This window comes from Schistocerca piceifrons, chromosome 7, assembly GCF_021461385.2.
Source record: "Schistocerca piceifrons isolate TAMUIC-IGC-003096 chromosome 7, iqSchPice1.1, whole genome shotgun sequence".
NCBI classification, from domain to species: domain Eukaryota; kingdom Metazoa; phylum Arthropoda; class Insecta; order Orthoptera; family Acrididae; genus Schistocerca; species Schistocerca piceifrons.
Window position 1 is genome coordinate 358,252,003 of NC_060144.1, and position 19,951 is coordinate 358,271,953.

The 19,951-nt window shown below is 39.7% G+C and overlaps 1 protein-coding gene across 1 annotated transcript in view; it reads left to right on the forward strand.

Annotated features, from left to right (window-relative positions):
• The first annotated feature begins 1,122 nt into the window (after window positions 1-1,122).
• Window positions 1,123-19,951, forward strand: part of LOC124805704 (myrosinase 1-like) — a 58,905-nt gene continuing 40,076 nt past the window's right edge. Inside the window, exons 1-3 of the mRNA XM_047266274.1 lie at window positions 1,123-1,258; window positions 9,663-9,796; window positions 13,448-13,582. Coding sequence (XP_047122230.1) covers window positions 1,123-1,258; window positions 9,663-9,796; window positions 13,448-13,582 — 405 coding nt within the window. The remainder of the gene's footprint in view (window positions 1,259-9,662; window positions 9,797-13,447; window positions 13,583-19,951) is intronic.

The following is a 19,951-nucleotide window of genomic DNA, read 5'->3' on the forward strand; positions in this document are numbered from 1 at the left end:
AGAACTGGTATTACATATTTTTCTCACAGTTTGACTAAAATTTACAAAAAAAAAAAAAAGCCGCAACAACAGACCTCCTGGATGTAGAACTACTATATGCATTGGACTGTGTTTCTACATACCTGTATTTAGTGTATGCATGTACGCGAAAGTTATGGAAGTTTCTTAGAAAAATTTTGTCGTGTAACTCTGTTTGGTCATTTAGGATATCTCGTTTGTAAGAATAAATTTCAATTCCTTCATGCAAGTAAGTTCTTCCTTTTTGCTCTGTAGGACAGGTGCAGTGTTTGCAAGCTGTAAGCTATTGCTGCCACCTTCAGCTACATATGGATTTGCTTAACTTTTGCATCCATGTAATCCCGGAAACGTGTATAAGAATTTCTTCATGTTTTGCAAATGTATGTCTTCGAACATGAATTACAGTTATGTTTGTATGTTTCTGCTTGGCTATATGGCTTGAAGTTATCTTCGATATTATGGATGCCGATGTCCTTAATTTTTTGTTGGTGTAAAAGCTAATTTTGACATTTGTTCCTGGTAAAGATTAGCCACTGGTAGATGACAGTTTTCCTAAAAATGGATTGCTCACCTATTTCTCTGTTACCTGCGTAATCTAGCGTTGATTTACCTGTATAGTTGGTTGTATAGCAACTGAATTTACTATTTACCTCATATATTAATTTTATACTGTAGCAATTATTATAGTAAGTAACTGCCTTAGCGATGTTTCGGTTCGACCAGCTGTTTCCAATGAGATTATGTGCACTCTATTGTGCTTTGCTGTGTATGATGCCATTTTGTGCCTATGTGAGTGTCATGAGGTTTTATTCTTTGTGGCATGTGTGTATGCTGGTTTCCTGTAGATATTAGCAAAACTATTGAGAAGGAAGTACATATTTTTAGAAAACAAATGCCAATACACCAACGTTAAAATGCGATTAAACGCAAAATATTTTGTGGCGCTTCACACGAAGATTACGCACCATCTCACATGCTTAAAGGTGAATAGAAAGTTTCATAGCTCCTTCTTACGCCGAATAAGTAGTGGTGTGACTCAGCATGTCAGTCCACGTATATAAATAACACCTCGCGGCGAGTCGTGAGCGATCAGTGCTGGTGAAGATGTGGGCGCCCACCTTAATTGCAGCTTTGGTGACTCTCGGCTACACACGGGCGTCAGACAACAAGTTCCCAGATGGTTTCTTGATGGGGTGCGGAACGGCTTCCTACCAGGTAGAGGGAGCATGGAACGAAGACGGTGAGTGCTAATTTTAAAATTGCACTGTAGTTTACTTAGTGAAGCACTTTAAATACATTAATAAAACCAGACGAATCCTATCTCGCAACATTGATATAAGCTCATCATTTGAAAGAATTAGTGCGCATATAGTACAGTGTTGGCGACAATTGTGAAAACTTTGAAAGCTTTTCTAAAATTGAAAACAAAGATATTTTAGATTTGACAGAGGGAAGTCATGAAACATGGTGTATCCCAATTCCCATTTTCGGCATAGTATAGACATTCAGTAACAAGCATCTTGGACACCAGTTGTTGGAGAAAAAGATCTTAATATAGAATTGAATTTCAGGAGAAATCATGTATTCAGATATAACTACTATGGTGTGGGTTAAGATTATTTGTTCAGATTCACTGTGATTGTGTGATGATAATTCTTTGAAAATCTATAGCTTCAGTCGTGATATGACTTTGTTAGTGTATAATAAGACTGAAAGATATATAATCAGATATATATATATGTTGGGTCCGAAGTGGGACTTCGATGAATATACCTCTCGAGTTAATGCTGTAGTCTACTTCAGACCACCACAGATTTCGAGTATACTCAATTTGAAAAAGTAAATGCGTGGAAGATCCGGTAATGTAAAAATGCAGATACGAAGGGCCTATTTCAATAGTGGTACAAGTCCATTACCTCCACTTTTCTGTCAATAATGCTTCTGAAATTAATGAGCCAAACAAACAGAAAGAAAGGTTCATCTCTAGCAAGAAGCCATATGCTTGAATATTTCTGGTATCTCAACTGCAGATTTTTCATCGCTCATTTAACTTTAGGAGTCTAAATCTCATTATAAACGAAAATGGACTTGTACCACTATTCAAATAAGCCCTTTATTTGTTGGACGTAACTGTAACACGTAGTCGGATAGGGTGTAGAAGGATCTATGAGAAACGGATGACTAACACTGCAGAGAGATGGAGCGCGCTAATTTTCAGCAGCGACCTGTATTGCATGGTGAGAATGGTCCATGACATGCCAAGGTTATTCATTGCAGGTAGGTAAAATGAAGTGGAAACTAGACAGCGAGAGTCAGTATCTCTTGTCGAAGTGAAAGTGTGTCATATTACCCTGTGTGAGATTTCTGAAGCACTACCGTCATCTGTCTTTGGCGAAGGGGTTAATTGTCACGTCTCTGAACCATGTGTGGAAACAGTGAATGGAATAGAATATTTTTCTTTATTTTTACTTGCATTTGGTGTACATACCGTTGTGTCACCGCCTTATTATGTGGATGGTACATCTAATAAAATGAGAAAGGATGTACGTGGTTGATGACAGATTCTCATAGCATATCATGACAACTGGGAACAAATACCGTACGCTGAAATTTTTGAGGGGAAAACGTAAAAATGTGATACAAAAATACCAACGAGATACGACAGAACAAATATTTTCTCTCAGTTTAAAGGTCCATCTTCAGGTGCTTAACATAATTTTGTCATCCGTAGTGTACGCGAAGCAATGTGATGATCACATTTTCAGCTATATGACATCAATTATTCGATCTTCCATCCTGTGCAACTGATCACATACCTATTATATAGTTTCATTACAGGTATTTGCGTTAATCGCTCTATATTGTTACTAAAGGAAATAATATTTTTGTTGTGGTAACCAGTAGGAACACCTATGTACAAAAACTGACTTCAATATGGTGTTGAGCACGTCAAAACGATCCGCGATATCGAATGAACATCACGATTTGTCACTGGTACCAGATGTTTTCCTTCTATATATTACGGATATAACTCATCCACGGAACCGACACAGAAGACAAGTAAATAAAATTAAGCGAAGCTAAGACTGCAAGCCTCCGCCTTCTGGCTCAGACATGCTAATCGCGACCAACCGACTGCCACTTCATCCCCTGCGAATGGTATCATTTGGATGCGGAATAGAGGCACGTTCGTTAAGAATAGGGTCCTTCCAGCACGTTATCGGCTTTCTAGACCTAGGTGCAGCTATTTCCGCTATTTTTCATTCAAGTATCTCCTGAATTGCCAACACGATATTGAGTGAACACCGTTCCAGCCCCCCCAAGATCCCTGGCAGTACCAGGAATGGAACTCGTATCCTGCGCATGGCAAACACTCTTGCTGACCTCTGACCTGCAGAAGCAGACAATAAAATTAACACCAATGCATAAATTATGTTCTACGATCTGTAACAGAAATGAGGGACCATACAAATGTAGATGTAACAATATTTGCTTTTATGAACAACATGCATTGAAGCTACATTCACGTCCAGTATCAATGTCCAGTTTGACACGTAGCATTTCGGCAGCATCTTGTCATCATCAGATGCCCATCCAACCATACAATGATAATAGCTTAGTTTATACGAGTATACAGGACATGTCATTGGTGGTTTTTATGCCAGTATGGTTAGGTGGCTCTTCGTTCGTTCTTTCGCGAGTTACAATCCAAACGTTTCTGTACTTTCTCGTGGCGCTTATTCAGTGAACCACAATATTTCTTAAATGTGGTAAAAATGCACATCCAAGTTGCTGGTACATATGCCAAAAACTTCCACATGTCTATGTTTATACTGGAGACAAATATATTCGTAATGGTACGATTCTGAACTTCAACAAATGTATTATTGCAATTGAACTTAACAACAATTAGTTCGGAAAACTGAATTTCTCACTGACATAACGGGCACTAGATCATGTTAAAAGTTAGATGTGTTAAACAAAGGCCCAATAAATGCCCATATTTCCGAGTTGTTAGTGAAATAGAAATTCAAATGTGGAGAAGATTCTAAAAATAATTAGAATATTACTTTCAAGCTTATCACTCAGCATCTTGTTTCCACATTTTGAGGTTTTCATTTATATGAATCCTTTAGATAATGTATGCATATTTCTCGGATTATGTGAAGTTCAGTTATCGTGAATCCAGTACCCAGTACCACTTACGGAGACAGCTATTGCTGATTTGCAGTAATTGTTAATGCGATACTCAGTCATGTTTTCACTGTAACTTTGTGGAAACGTGGAATCTGTGACAAATATAATCATACGAAATGGTATGTAATAATACAATGGGCAGCAGATAATAACAGAATCCAACCGAAATGCATCGTCCCAAACTAAATATTGTTGTAAATGTGAGTGAAGTTGAAAAATGTGTTATTTATAAATAAATTAAGACGGACGATCCACATAAAAGAAACCTTCATCACATGTGACAGAAAATCCAAGGTACGTAGCCTTAGCTGTTGATATGAAAAGTCGTTGAATTGTACACAGTGTGTATCAACTAAGAACCTGACAGTGTGCTGCAAGACCTAAGTTGAAACAATGTCCCTGGGGTGGACAACATTCCCTCAGACTTGCTGAGCCAGCCATGAGAAAACTATTCCACCTGGTGTGCCAGATATATGAGACACGTGAAGTCCCCATACGTTTCAAGATGAATGTAATAATTACCCCTATAGAGAGGGCAAGTGCTGTTAGGTGTGAATAACCTCGATCGATCAGTTTAATAAGTCACAGTTGTTGCAAATACTAACACGAATTCTTTCCAGCCGTGACGTCTTTACTTCTTATTTCGGGAGATCAGTTAAAGTAAGGGACGTACATTTATCATTTTTGTAGATTTAGAGAAAGCTTTTGACAATGTTGACTAGAATAACTGTAAGATGTTTAGAAGGTATCACAGATAATACACACGGGGCGAAAAGTTACGTACAGCTTATCCAGAAGCTAGACTGCAGCTATAATAGTCGATGGACGTGAAACGTACTTATTAGCTGCGAAGAGTGTGAGACAAGATATGGTATTCAATCAGTACACTGTACAAACTGTAAAGGGAGGGAAGGAGAAATTTAGAGAGGCCGTTAAAGTTCAAGGAGAGGAAATAAAAACTTCGTGGTTTGCTGGCGGCATTGTAATTCTGTCAGCAACGGTAAATGACTTGAAAGAACAGCTGAACGGAGTGAATGATGTCTTCAGAATAGGTTATAAGATGAACATCAACAAAAATAATACAAGGATAATGGAATGTATTCGAATAGATGAAGGTGATACTAAGGAGAATACATTAGGAAATAGACAAAAACTAGTCGACGAATTCTGCTATTTGGGCGGCCCGAAGCAGTGAGGACATAAAATATAGACTGGGAATAGTAGGAAGAGAATTTCTGGAAAAGATGAATCTGTTAACGTGGAATATAAATTCAAATGTTAGGAGTCCTTTTCCGAAGGTATTCGCACTGAGTGGAGGGAGACGTGGACGGTTAACAGTTGAGACAAGACGAGAATAGAAGCTTTTGAAATGCAGTGTTGCACAAGAATGATAAAGACTAGAAGGGTAGAGCGAATAACTAATGGGAAGATACTGAACGGAATTCGGTATAAGAAATTTATGGCACAATCTTACTAAAAGAACAGGTCAGTTGACAGGATATATCCTGATACATAAATTCAGTTTGGCAATAAAGGAAATTGTGTGTGTGTTTGGGGGAGGGGACAGGGGGGAGGGGTGGTAACAATGGTAGAGACAGGCATAGGCATGAATGCAGTAAGCAGTTTGAATAGGTGTAGGTTGCAATAGTTATGTAAAGGTGAAGATTCTTGCACAAGAAACAGTATTGAGGAAAGCTGCGTCATGCCTGTCCTCAGACTGGAGACCAGAACAACAACACCATAAATAATAGCGAAACAAGACCCAGGTGAAAATATTCGACGATAGAAACAAAACGTAGCAGTAAACATGAGTCCGAAATAGAGCAATTTGCGAGATAATGGTTTAAAGAAGGTATCGATATGATATGCTACAGCATATCAAGTTCTGTTTTTATCAGAGTATGCCCTCAGCGCTTATTGTTCTCTCTGATGACAGTATTTTGTTCATTATCCATTTTCTGATGAGTGAATAAAATATTGGTGTCTCTGTATCGATTTATGGTACAAGCTAGTAGTGTTTGTAAATTTGGGCATGGAATTCGCAGCTTTTATTATTCAAATATTGTGAAAAAATATGTGGAATACAGTTGAAGCTAACTGTAAATGTCTACATCTGTTACTGCTGAAAAGTCACCCTGTATTAAAGAGTCCGTTTAATCATTCTTAAATTGGATGATTACCTTTTACCTTTCAAGATTAAATTTTGTGGTATGATTCACATTGGAAGTTAACGGTGCGGTGATATGAAGAGGCTTCAGTTCGGAGACGAACTTAATACGAGTATTATAGCAACCTTTTAATCTCAGAATAACATTTGCTATCTACGCCATCAATTAATTGCTGGATGTATTCAAATATTCCTCTACAGCTTTTACCCTCTACAGCTTCCTCTAGTACCATGGAAGTTATTTCCTGATGTCTTAGCATTTGACCTACCACCCTGTCCCTTCGGCTTTTGTCAGTGACTTTCATACATTCCGTTCCTCGACGGTTCTGTGGGGGACCACGTCATTCTTTACCGTATCATTCCATCTCATTTTCAACATTCTTCTACAGCACCACGTTTCACATGCTTCGAATCCCTTCTGTACCGGTTTTCTGAAACTGTGCTACAGAAGTACATTACCAGTAATTATTACCTCTAAATAACGCCCATGTTTGATAGTAGAAGATTTCTCTTGGCGAGAAATGCCGTTCTCGCCAGTGCTAGTCTTCTGTTGATGTCCTCCTTGCTCCGTCCGTCATGGGTTTTTTGCTGTCTAAGCATCAGAATTCCTCAACCTCATATCCTTCGTGATCACCAAATTTCTCGTTTAGTTTCTCACTGTTCTCGTTTCTGCTACTTCTCATTACATTTGTCTTTCCTCGATTTAGTCTCCATCCATATTCTATACTCATCAGACTGTTTATTCCGTTCAACAGATCCTGCATTTCTTATTCACTGTCATCAGTGTATCTTATCATTGACATCCTTTCACCCTGAATTTTGATCTTTTCTTTCTTTTATTTCCATCATTGTTTCTTCGATGTGTAGATTCAACAGCATGGGTGGAAAACTACATCGCCGTGTTACACCTTTTTTAATCCGAACACTTCGATCTTGGTCTTCCCTTGTTATTGTTCCCTCTTGGTTCTGTACATATTATACCGAGGTGCTCAGCCGCCACTTTTGTCATGCTTGGCCTCCCAGGTCCTCAGACCTCAGTCCGTGCGATTATTGGCTTTGGGGTTACCTGAAGTCGCAAGCGTATTGTGATCGATAGACATCTCTAGGGATGCTGAAAGACAACATCCGACGCCAATGCCTCACCATAACTCCGGACATGTTTTACAATGCTGTTCACAAGTTATTCCTCGACTACAGCTATTGTTGAGGAACGATGGTGGATATGTTGAGGATTTCCTGTAAAGAACATCATCTTTGCTTTGTCTTACTTTGTTATGCTAATTATTGCTATTCTGATCAGATGAAGCGCCATCTGTCAGACATTTTTTGAACTTTTATTTTTTTTGTTCTAATAAAACCCCATGTCATTCCAAGCGTGTGTGTCAATTTGTACCTCTCTATCTACATTATTCCGTGATTTATTCAGTTTTCAAATTTATACTGACTTTTTGATCACCCTGTATATTACCCATCTTTCGTTATAGCTACTTTTCCCAAAATTTCGAAGACGTTGCACATTTATACATTGATGAACTCTTTTCCCGGGTCTAAAAAGGTTATGAAAGTTTTTGAATTTTCTTCACATTTGCTTCCATTATAGCGACAAACTATTACTAATATTTTTTTGTGAACTTTCGTCGCCACAATTGTAAAGGCCTCGTCGCTACTGCTGTGGAGGCCGAGTTGCCACTGTTGTCGCGGTAGGCCGAATTTGTTAGTTCGTGAAACTGCTTCTGTTGCGGTACACCCTAAGGCAATTTCTCCTTGCCACTATTACACAGCTATGCCCCAGAGTCAGGTAACAGGATAGGAGAAAGAATGTTCTGAAACACTCAACAAATTAGTAACCGAATTAGACAAATGCGTTAAAAAGGTTTACTTATCTTTGTGACTTGTCGAATAACGAAGTGTGCAACACTGAATATAATACAACCAAAAAAGGCCATCAATTTGTAATTGCAAATAATCCTAGGTAATCTTCACAGTACACAGCAAATGCAATTTACAGCAACTGTCTGTTCACGTGTAAGACTTAACTAAACGTCGTTCCCTGTGTAAGTCAGCCTTGGACGATGATCTATAACTAAGTGGGCGAGAGCTGCTCTTCTATCTTCCGAGCAGGCTTTTGTCCGTCGTCGTCCGGTCATTGGCGGATTGTATTCAGAAAGCAATTGGCTGAGCGAAGTCGATATCGTCATCCTCAGCGCCGCTCGTCTCACTGGTAAAACCAGCTCGCATTTTTGCGCCTGGGGTGCTTTTGCCCTGCCTGTGTCTTATTCGGAATACACAGCAATATTCATTAGTGTGGCGCGAGTTTCAATCAACGCGTTGTATTTTCCTCGCTAATGTTCTGTGCATACATTTTCCTGCATGAAACTTTCTGGCAGATTAAAACTGTGTTCCGCACCGAGACTCGAACTCGGGACATTTGCCTTTCGTGTGCAAGTGTTCTACCAACTGAGCTACGCAAGCACGACTCACGCCCCGTCCTCACGGCTTTGCTTCTGCCACTATGTCGTCTCCTACCTTCAATTCTTATTTTCATGCATATCTGTTACAGTGTAGCTATGGGGATGTGAGAAAGAGGGCATATGGAAATGTATCCTCATCGATAGCCGATTGCAAACGCAAGATGCATACTGAAAGGCATTTGATTCGATGGTATTTCTATCGAATTCTGGACCTCGAAGAAAGTTTTATTAGTTTAAGTCTTATTTACAGACAACACATGTATAGGTGACGGTTCTTACAAAACTGAGAGGACGCCATTATCAAAGCAACGCTAGTGGCACGTTGACACGCTTACTGATTACCGAAATTGACATCATGGGTCAACATTATTGACAGTGTAAGGAACCAAATATCTACCGCTGAGCCTAGGCATTACGACTCAATTAGAGGTGTCCTGGAGACAATTTTTCAACCTCATGCATGAAACGGTATAATGCGGTAACAAAAGCGTTTCCAGAGCCATGTCTGTATAACATATATGTGAGAGAAACGTGTAGCGAGAAGTAGAGTATACCCTCGTGTAATGCGAGTGTAACTTCAATAAATCGTGGCAGAAATCAGAACTGAGAAAAATTCATGTGGCTACTGTTACTGTCATTTACCTAGAAACCATTGCGACATTTGAACTATACTCTGTTTTTCCAGTTTCACGTAATGCATAGTGGCAATGTCTCCTCTTAACTACTACATGTTTCACACTTTCATAACTGAAGAATGAATTGTTTCCAGTGACTTACAGTAATTTTTAAGAACGATCTTACTTTTTTAGGAAAGGGCGAGAATATTTGGGATCACATGTTTCACGAGCATCCTGAATACGGAACAAACGGCGACAACGGGGATGTAGCCTGCGATTCTTACCACAAGTACAAGGAGGACGTGCAGATGCTGAAGGCTCTGAACGTGAGTATCAGCCCAAAGTGGAGAATTCAGTATATCTTCACCTGCTTCGTCTCCTTTCTCTTCTTCATTTCAAGGAGCAGGCTTATAAATTTTCTTTCTTCGCAAAACCTGCCTTTTCCTGGGCCTTCATTTATCTCTCTTCTCTATACGTCTGTTGTCTGTTGCATGTCCGACTTCTCTTTCTGCCACTATTCTTTCAGTATGCACCTTCCATTTTGTTATGTCGATTCTATTCCTTGTGTCAGAATTCTTTATCTGATCAATCGAAGTACATCCATTTACATCCTTAAAAATTTCATTTCAACTAACTACATCCTTCTTTGATCTTTCTTAATTATTGTCAAGGTCTGAGTTCCGTACGTGAGCATATATGTTGCCATTACTTTGTAGATTTTCATTATGTCTTTTGTGGTTTCATTGGCTAACGTTCTGTGTATAGTTTCACATTACATTTGCAACGAGTTCCACTTAGTAGGGATGACATCATCCAATTCATAGCTTACATCACTAACTACTAACTTAAAGTGTGGTAGCTATTCAGACAATTTTTGATTTAGCATTATTTTAGAACTTACTAAGTGCTTTCCTTTAAAATCCATAACTTTGGTTTCATTTCCTAAATCCTTCACCTTCAAGTTACAAGGCTTACCTATTAATTCCAAAGGATGTAGAGCAAACGGTAAGTCAGAATTAATTTTGCACTCTGTAGCGGAGTGTGTGCAGATATGAAACTTTCTGGCAGATTAAAACTGCGTGTCGGACCTCTGCCTCTCGCAGGCAAGTGCTCTTCCGACTGAGCTAGCTAAGGGCGACTGACGACTCGTCCTCACAGCTCTAACAGCGCCAGTACCTCATCAACCCTCCAAAAGCAGTTTCAATATACCAGGGAGTTTCGAACTGTAAATCACCCTCGGTCTTTCCATTGACCAACGTCATCGGTGTATACATTAAATAAAGTGGGTGGGAGATTGCACCCTTGTCATTCGCCTCTGTTAATTGGTATTGGACCTAATCTATCTTTACCTGTAGTAATTAAAATTTCGTTGTTTATTGTCAAACTTTTTATCACTTGTAGTCATTGTTTAGCATTAAATCGTCTTGCCATTACAATCCACAGCAATATACTTATTCATTGTAACTAAGGTTTTGCATAATCTTCAAAACAGTACAGTATAATTCTCCAGATCATACTCTCGCCTCTTTTCAGTTATCTGCCGCACTACTTTAATATTGTCATGTTTGATCGTCCTCTTCTAGAACCTTTCTTCCTACAGTAATTAGGAATCAGCTGGTTTTTTCTTTCTGTTATTATTATTTATGCCTATAACTTATAGCCGGTGTTCAACAGACTTATTCGTCTAAAATATTCATCATCATTTTCAGTTCCTTTTTATAGAGTGATATTACGCCCGCCACTCTGGAAGGGTCGGTTTTATCTTCCATTTTCAGCATTCATTTAGTAAATGCAACAGTCTCAGTTGGGACATTAAACCTCGACACTTAATAAGTTCTGCATTCATATAATCGGGTGCTGTAGCTTTTCTACTCTACAACTGCTTTAATCCTTCTTGCATCTCCTTCAGTGTAATATTGTCTCCTTGGTGTATTTCATCATTTTGCTCTTTTTCCTGCTCTGAAATGGTCTTTATTTCGGTTTTATCATTGCATTTTACTCACAGTTCATGACACTGTATTTCCCATTTTTCGTTTTCTATTACGTATAATCGTGCAGAATCTTTTCCTGTTTGTTAAGTTGTTCCAAAATTTTGTAAGTCATCTCTTGTCTAAATGGTAGATCATTTTAATGTTTGATTTCATTCTGTCCCAAGATTACTGATCCGTTCTCCCACCATTTTCTTATCTGAGTTACGTTACTCATAACACCGCACTTCCGTTTCTTCTGTATCGTGCTGTAGATCTGTAACGCAAGCCTTTTGTCTCTCTTTAATTGCATTTGCCATATCTTGAATTCACATTTTGACCCCCTTTTTCCTTTTAAACTTTTTTTTCATCTCTAGTGCCTTCGCTACAGCTTTGAACACACATGATTCAACATTTTCCCATTTTGTGAATTTACATTGTAAATAACGCGAATGTCACTGTTGAAACAGACTTCTTACTCTGTGTTGTTGCAATAGGTAGAATTTGAGTACTTCGTTTACTAGTTTATTCTTTGTAGCAGTTTGTTTCTTCAATTTCGAAATCGGGTTCACTTCGGCTGTCACCATGAAATTATCTGACTTCGTACTGCGTCTATGTACTCTTACACCTTGTACTAGACCTCCGAGAGTTCCGTTCGCTACGATATAGGCAAAAATCAGTCTGTAGCCCTTTGCACTCCACGTGAAATTATGAATTTCCTTCTCTGGTAATTTCCATTTCGTTATATGTCACTAACTGACATAATTCGTGTCCATTGTTATTTATTATCTGCTCTCCAAAAGTTCCTATTGTTCCAACTATTGGCAAATATCACACAAATGCCTTAAGGTTTCGACTTGTAGTAAGAGTATACGAGTATCTTCTGCTTTGGGCAACTTGCTTTTCAAGATCTTCACAAAATATTTGAGTTTATTCTCTCCTGCATTCTTCAGAGAAACGGAAATCTAAAAAAGCGAGATAGCCTCTCTTTAATTTTAGCGTTATAGACGTCATTCTTTCAATTATCAATGTATAGCAGTGAATTTGGTTCTTCCACTTGTTATCACTTAATAATGCCACTCCTCACTTTGTTGTGGTAGTTTGACTCTATCTACTGAAAGCCATTACATGATCAACCAAATCCTTTTCTCCTTCTAGTTCATTTGTAATTTCAGTTAATATCATCATGTTAATGTTTCTGGTCTTTAACTCATTGTTTTGCTGTTGTCCATTTCGTCCCAGTCTTGTGCACTTCGGTTTCCTATTCTTAACCAGTCCAAGATCCATATCGTTTGTCCTTGTCACGCTTTGGCTGTTTCCTTTGAGATCCATCCACAACAAATTCCATCACTCCGGCATACGCTAAAATTCTCGTCAGGACAGGGTGCCCGTTTGCATACTGGAGGTGTACACCATTTCCGTCGTCGTATTATGACTCAGACTGCAAGTTCAGCCGTCTCCCGATGACCCATACTAACGTCTTTGCACCGTTTTCTTCCTTCAGACAATTTTCAATAATTGTATAACTCTGTGGCACTTCTCTGTTAACCTTATCTATCAACATTATTTTCCTCCCTCTTCTGCTTCTTCCTATTCCCATCCCTTCTACAGCGCCTTTCAGTAAGTACTTTCTTGTACAATGGCCTAAGTTCTTTTAGGGTAAGGTGCCCAAACTGTCAAACCTTACCCAAAGTTTTTTGTAGGACATTCTGAACGGGAGGAAACCTGGATCAGTTTATGGTGTGCTTTATACTTGCAGCCTGGTCTCATCTTATTTGTTGTGCACTCTTATAGTATGCACTATACTGTATATAGTGCCTATACATAGTATAATATATCTTTAGAATGATCCCCTGTGTGTGCTTCCGAAAGCACACGATCAGTTAAGTAAAATACCCATTTTGACAAAAGAACGTACTGAAATGGCATTTATTAAGGTTTTACTTATTGACGAATGTGCATTGCCACACAAAGTAACTTATTTCTCAAAAGATTGACATACTGATGTAGGTGGACGTGTACCGCTTCTCCATCTCCTGGCCTCGCATCTTGCCGACTGGAGATGTGGACATCATCAACCAGCCGGGCATCGACTACTACAACAAACTCATCAATGAACTGCTCGACAATGGTATCCAGCCCATGGTAAGTCAAAATGTTACGTTGGACGCTAACTCTAGCGCGTTTTGTGGAATACATGACTTCAGATTACTTACGTGAGATATACTCACGTAGTTTTCAGTTTCTAGGAAAAGTACAAGCTGAATTTGCACTTCAGTAAAATTTCCATGATGATGCGATGCGATGAAGCGAGAACACTTGTCTGCTAGGATAAATATGAGTTTTGTATGTTCATCCGGTTTAAAACAATTCGTTACACCGAAACTCAATTCAGGGAGCTATTGATCTGATTACTAATTCTGAAGGCAGGCATGACACACGCTGAGAGATTAATTTTACTGCGTATCTCTCTCTCTCTCTATTTATGTGCTTTTCAGAATGAAAACTCCGCTGACATTGGCAAAAGTAGATGAAATTAATTTGAATATATCGAAATGTTACGCATTTAGATGAGGCAAAAAATCCCACATTGTACCGAGGAATGAAGCAATATTACTTTTCTGTTATCAGCAGAAAGAGTGGTAGTTACGCGCTGCGATAAGAGTCTTTCATTCAAACAGACTAGATTTGACTGACCCACTGAATCATGGGATTCTAGATAAATCATATCCCAGTGCAAAGAGCAGCTGTATTGACTTCGGTTTAAGCTTCGACACGGCATATTTCGTGCAGAGATGAACTCTTAAAAATTTCTGGCGAGATGAAGTCGCATTGTAATATTTCGGAAAACCTGGTATGTCCCTTAACATTGCAGAAAACATTCTTCCAATGCCAGGGTACATAGTCATTCATCTTCAAACAGCCCCACTACTCACCGAATCCTTTCCATTCCAAACAGAATGGCGAAAAATGAATCTATTACTGTTTCTGTCGATGTGTCCCTGATAGACAAAGCCATATTTAGTGTGAAATTAGGTATTTCCCGAGAAAAACATATTTAAAAAGAATAGCTCGATGTACTCACAAGGCGACACACGCACATTTGCTTTCATGCCGCCCTGCAGCTAATTCTCTACAAATTATAATCTGTAGCTGCTATCGCGCAGGCAATTACTCTAAGCGTTGTCTAGAACTGCAAATTAATAAAATATACAGAATTATAAGCAGAAGATAAATTATTATATATAACGTCTGTAAAAAATGGAAACGACAGAGAATTATGTTGAATGCTGTTCATTCAAGAAATGACATCTCAAATAAATGGGAGTGGGCCAACGATATTCAGTTAAAGTAAAGACATAAAATATCCTTATCAAATGCAGCAAAATTATGTTGAGAGCCTTACGATATTTGCAACAAAATCCCCAAACTAAACAGTCATCAAAGATATACAAAAACAAAGTTCATTTCGTGATTACAATACACGAAATATTCACCAGCTCAGAACAGTTCAGAGTTCAACATGATGATTAACAAAGTAACACGCGCGATACAAAGGACAGTAACTCACACTCATCTGTCTTCATTTGCGTAATACAAGCGGAAAAGGTGAAGAGTTCTACTCTGGAGCACATTCAAACCTCTCGAAATCTAAGGTCCCTTCGGAGGTTAGAGTATTGCAGCAGCCATTCGTCGACAGAATGTATTGCCCACTCATCTGCAGGTCTGCCTCCTTCCAGAAGTCGCGAAAAACTGCCCAGAGTCGCTCCCCTGAGCTCTTCACTCGAAAAGTCGCAGCTCCGCTTCACTCTCGCAGTGTTTCCCATTGGCTAAAGGCCGTCCTCATCAAAATTACATCACTTTTAACTGCTACAGACATAATCTGATCAAGTTTCCGGACTTAACTAAAACATTACAACAGTATTTAAATAAATAAATATTATAAACATTCGGTCACACTCAGACGATTCACAAAAATTATATATAAGGATTTGTTCATAAGTAAAGAAGCAAGTATTCTTGCGCAAGTACACTCACGATGAATGAAAATATATTGTCGTTAAACGTTTTTAAATCTATTATTTAGGCCTTCTCTGACACTATTTTACAAAGGTGGTGATAGTTAAAGCATGCGACAGGCCATTTCTTAAACTATCGTGGTTTTGTATTATCAGTTTTGTTTGAAAATTATGTAAAGTTCCTGGCGAAATAGTAAACTGTTCATTAAATAAATACAGAAATATGACAAATCGTGAAGCATTCACGCTGCATGCATTTGCTCTGTATTTATGCTGTATACGGTGTTCTGACAAACATTTATATAATGGAAAGTTTTAAAAAAAATGATAAATCAAGACATAAAATAGTTAAAGATATATAGGTTCTAGGATTTATAGCTATTGTGCAATGGTATCGTCTAAGATAACGTAAATAGAAATCGCATGAAGCTTTTAAAAGATGGCCCGCATCTCGTGGTCGTGCGGTAGCGTTCTCGCTTCCCACGCCCGGGTTCCCGGGTTCGATTCCCGGCGGGGTCAGGTATTTTCTCTGCCTCGTGATGGCTGGGTGTTGTGTGCTGTCCTTAGGTTAGTTAGGTTTAAGTAGTTCTAAGTTCTAGGGGACTGATGACCATAGATGTTAAGTCCCATAGTGCTCAGAGCCATTTGAACCATTTTTTTTAAAAGATGTTAATTCGGAGGTTCATTGTTAAAACGTTTATTCGCTGTGAATTATTAATTTGTTTAGTTTTAAAGATACTGAAATATTGTTGTGTCATTTGATGCATCCCATTTTACTGAGTTCACAGCTGTATTGTTCAAATGTATCTTATGGGACTTAACTGCTAAGGTCATGAGTCCCTAAGCTTACACACTACTTAACCTAAATTATCCAAGGACAAACACACACACGCGTGGCCGAGGGAGGACTCGAACCTCCGCTGGGACCAGCCGCACAGTCCATGACTGCGGCGCCCTAGACCGCTCGGCTAATCCCGCGCGGCGCAGCTGTATTCAGAATTTTTTTAATGCTGAACTGTGAATTATTATAGACTCTCAACCACTTAAGATACAATCTATTTGCTTGCATCACATCCGCCATTTTTGGTGCGTCATCTGCACAACTGTTATGCGAGCCAAAACAGCCCACACTGAAAGCTTTGGGATTTACCTGTTTCCGGCGACGCTGCACTTATTTGTACCTGGACTCACCTGCAGCGCTCGCCTAGCCGGACGTGGTGCTGTGGGCCCTGAGCCCTGGACCCGCTAGCGTTCAACCACACAACAACTTCAGTTCTCCTCATATCACTTCCAAATGGCCCAGTCACTCGCCTACATACGTGTAACGTTACACTGCTTGGAGGTGAATGCGTTAAACATACGTATATTTAATTCAAACTTTACAAAACGGACGGTGTGACCTTTCTTAACAGTTGGTCATGTGTACAGGTTTATACCTGACAGTCTATCCAATAATGAAGAAACTAAATGCCGAAGTGCATTTATTGCGTTCTATCTTGGGAACAATTCAGAATATGGCAAATAACCACATGAAGTATATTGCATAAACCGATCGTTCCTGTCATATCCGAGAATTATATGTAAATAGAAGGGGGAGTGCCAAAAAGGAAAGGAAAGGCAAGGGATGAGTGACGTCAGCTGCATCGAGACATGACGCGGAATCAGCAGCAACGAGTGAAAAGTGTGCCAGACCAAGTTTTTGGACCCAGGATATCCTGCTTACTGGGCAGTTGCGTTAACCACTGTGCAACCCGGGACACAGTGACTACCGCAAGTGCGCTGACTACCTCGGTACGCATGACGGCCGACCCACATTCCAGCCGTGCGCCACCTGTTCGCCGTCCCTGTCCCTTTCCTCCATGCTCGCTACTCTGAGATTCACGTGGGAGGTCGGACGCTTTTATGCATCCACACTGAAGAAGGAGGATCCATTGGTCATCTAGGCGAATCAGTTATATGAACAGACAGCATGCGGGATCCTCAGCTGTGATGTGTTATATGTCTTCGGCTCCCTTCTGCTCTCTTTCCAGCAGGCCCACTCTCTGAAGGTCTTTGGACACGCAGTCACTCCATCGAGTTCTGGGTCTTCTACAGGCCTTCTGCCCGTTGGCTTGATGTTGGATACCGTTTTCGGTCGTCGGTTGTCCTGCATTCCAGGAACATGCCTTGCCTACTGGAGTCGCCCTGCCTTCACTATAGCCACGATGTTCGGTTCTTTGTAAATGTGATACAACTCTGTATTGTGACGAATCCTCCATTTTTCACTCTCATTATCGTAAACTGGTCCAAAAATCTTCCAAAGGACTTTCGTTTCAAATATCATTAGTCTGTTCAGATCTTGCTTGGTTGTACTCCAGGTGGCACATCCGTATAGTACTGCCGACTCTAGGACTGTTTTGTAGATGCTTATTTTGAAATGTCTTGACAAACTTCTGGTTTTGCGGAGAGAATTAAGGTCGTGGTAACAGCGATTACCTGCCTGTAGTCTTGCCTGTACTTCCATTTTACTGAATGGTTCATCTCAGAATACTGGGCCCAGATATTTCAACTCCATGACTTGACGATAATAACCTTCAGCTGTCTGTAGGAGTGGAAGTGGCTCTTGAGTATCATTATGTCGGCGGTGTAGAACCATGTGTTCCGTCTTGTCACGATTGATTTGAAATCCTATTTTCATCGTTGTTGCTTCAAGAATGTCAGCCATTTCCTCTAATCCTTCTCGCTTCCCAGATAGTAGCACTGTATCATCGGCATGTCCACATCCACGGTCTGGACTCCCGTGAGTTCATTAGATGACATCTCTCGCATTATCTTCTCTAATGCGAGATTGAAAGGAACAGGAGGTAGTTCATCGCCCTGCCGTTGTTCAATATTTGTTTTGAATGCCTCAGTTACCTTATTTCCAATTTTACCTTTGTGGTAGTATCCATCAGACAGACCTTCATGAAGCTTACTACTTTCTTGACAAAACCAAACTCTTCCAGACATCTCAGCATACTTTACCGATGAATGCAATCATACGCTTTTCTGAAGTCGACAAGGAGCATGTGTAGTTCTTGGTCAAACTCCTACCTTTTTTCTACGATCTGGCGTAAGACACAGATTTGGTCGATAGTAGATCTCCCGTGACGAAATCTTCCTTCATATTCTCCAATAACAGTGTCTTCCAAAGGTTGGATTCGGTCTAGAAGACAGTTTGAGAAGATCTTATAACAAATACTGAACAGAGTGATACCACGGTAGTTTTCACATTCCATTCTATCATTCTTCTCGTGGATGGGACAATCAGTTCATTCCTCCAGTCTTGTGGAATGTTTTCAGTGTTCCAAATGATCTCTATTAATGTGAGACTCCTGACCTTCGTTCAGTTATTTTCGAGAGGAAATCACTAATCCACTCACAACTGAGGCGATACTCTACAGACACGCTATTTCACTAGTAGTCGCTTGTGAGGAATGGTGTCAAAGACCTTCTGGAAATCTAAAATTATGGAATCAGTTAGACATCCTCTGCAGGCAGCACTCATTACTTTTTAAGGATAAAAGCTAGTTGTGTTTCGCAAGAATGATATTGAGTGGATCCGTGGTATTTGTCTATACATCGTTTCCTCCGAGGTAACTCTTGATGTACGAATACGGCGTATGGTCCAAAATCGAACTGCAGATCTACGTTTGTGATATGGCTCTGTAACGCAGCGGATACTCGTATTTCCTTTCTTGGTTATTCGGGTGGCTTGTGCTGCTTTCCAGCCTTCAGGTACGGATCTTTCGACGAATGAGCGGTTGTATGTAATTGCTAAATAAGGAGCTACTGTATCAGCATACTCTAAAAGGAATATGACTGGTATACAATCTGGACCGGAGGTCTTGATTCTATTAAGAGATTTAAGCTGCTTCGCTACACCGACGACATGTCGTTCTAAGTTACTCATCTCAGCAGTAGTTCTTGATTCGAAATTTGGGAAAATTATATCTTCTTTGGAGAAGGAATGTCGTAAAACCTTGACTAGTAATTCTGTTTTGGTGGCACTGCCATCAGTAACATCAACATTGTTATCACAAATTGAAGATATTGACTGCGTCTTGCCGCTGGTGTACTTAAAATATGACCAATTTCGAGACGAAGTTTCGTTGTGGGAAATATTAATAGCATTTCGCATTAATAATGTGACATCATGGGAATTCTAGGATGTGCGTTGAAATGGCAAGACACTGTGTGTCTGGATATCAACGTAAAATAGAGTTTCGTTACAGGAGGTCAAGGCAGGGGGTGAAATGAAACACACGCATTGGAACTCTGCGGAAATTTTTTGTATTGGAGTACAAATGGAACAAAAATGAAACAAAATCAACTACAGTCCCTCAAAATACGACTAGAGTGGATCCAGAAAGCGTTGCCAACGATGGGGAAGGCGCCACATATCACTAGCATTGCTATCAATGTGTGGCACTTGTGGCTGAAATGCCGTGAGAATATCCGCCCTGTTTACAAAGGT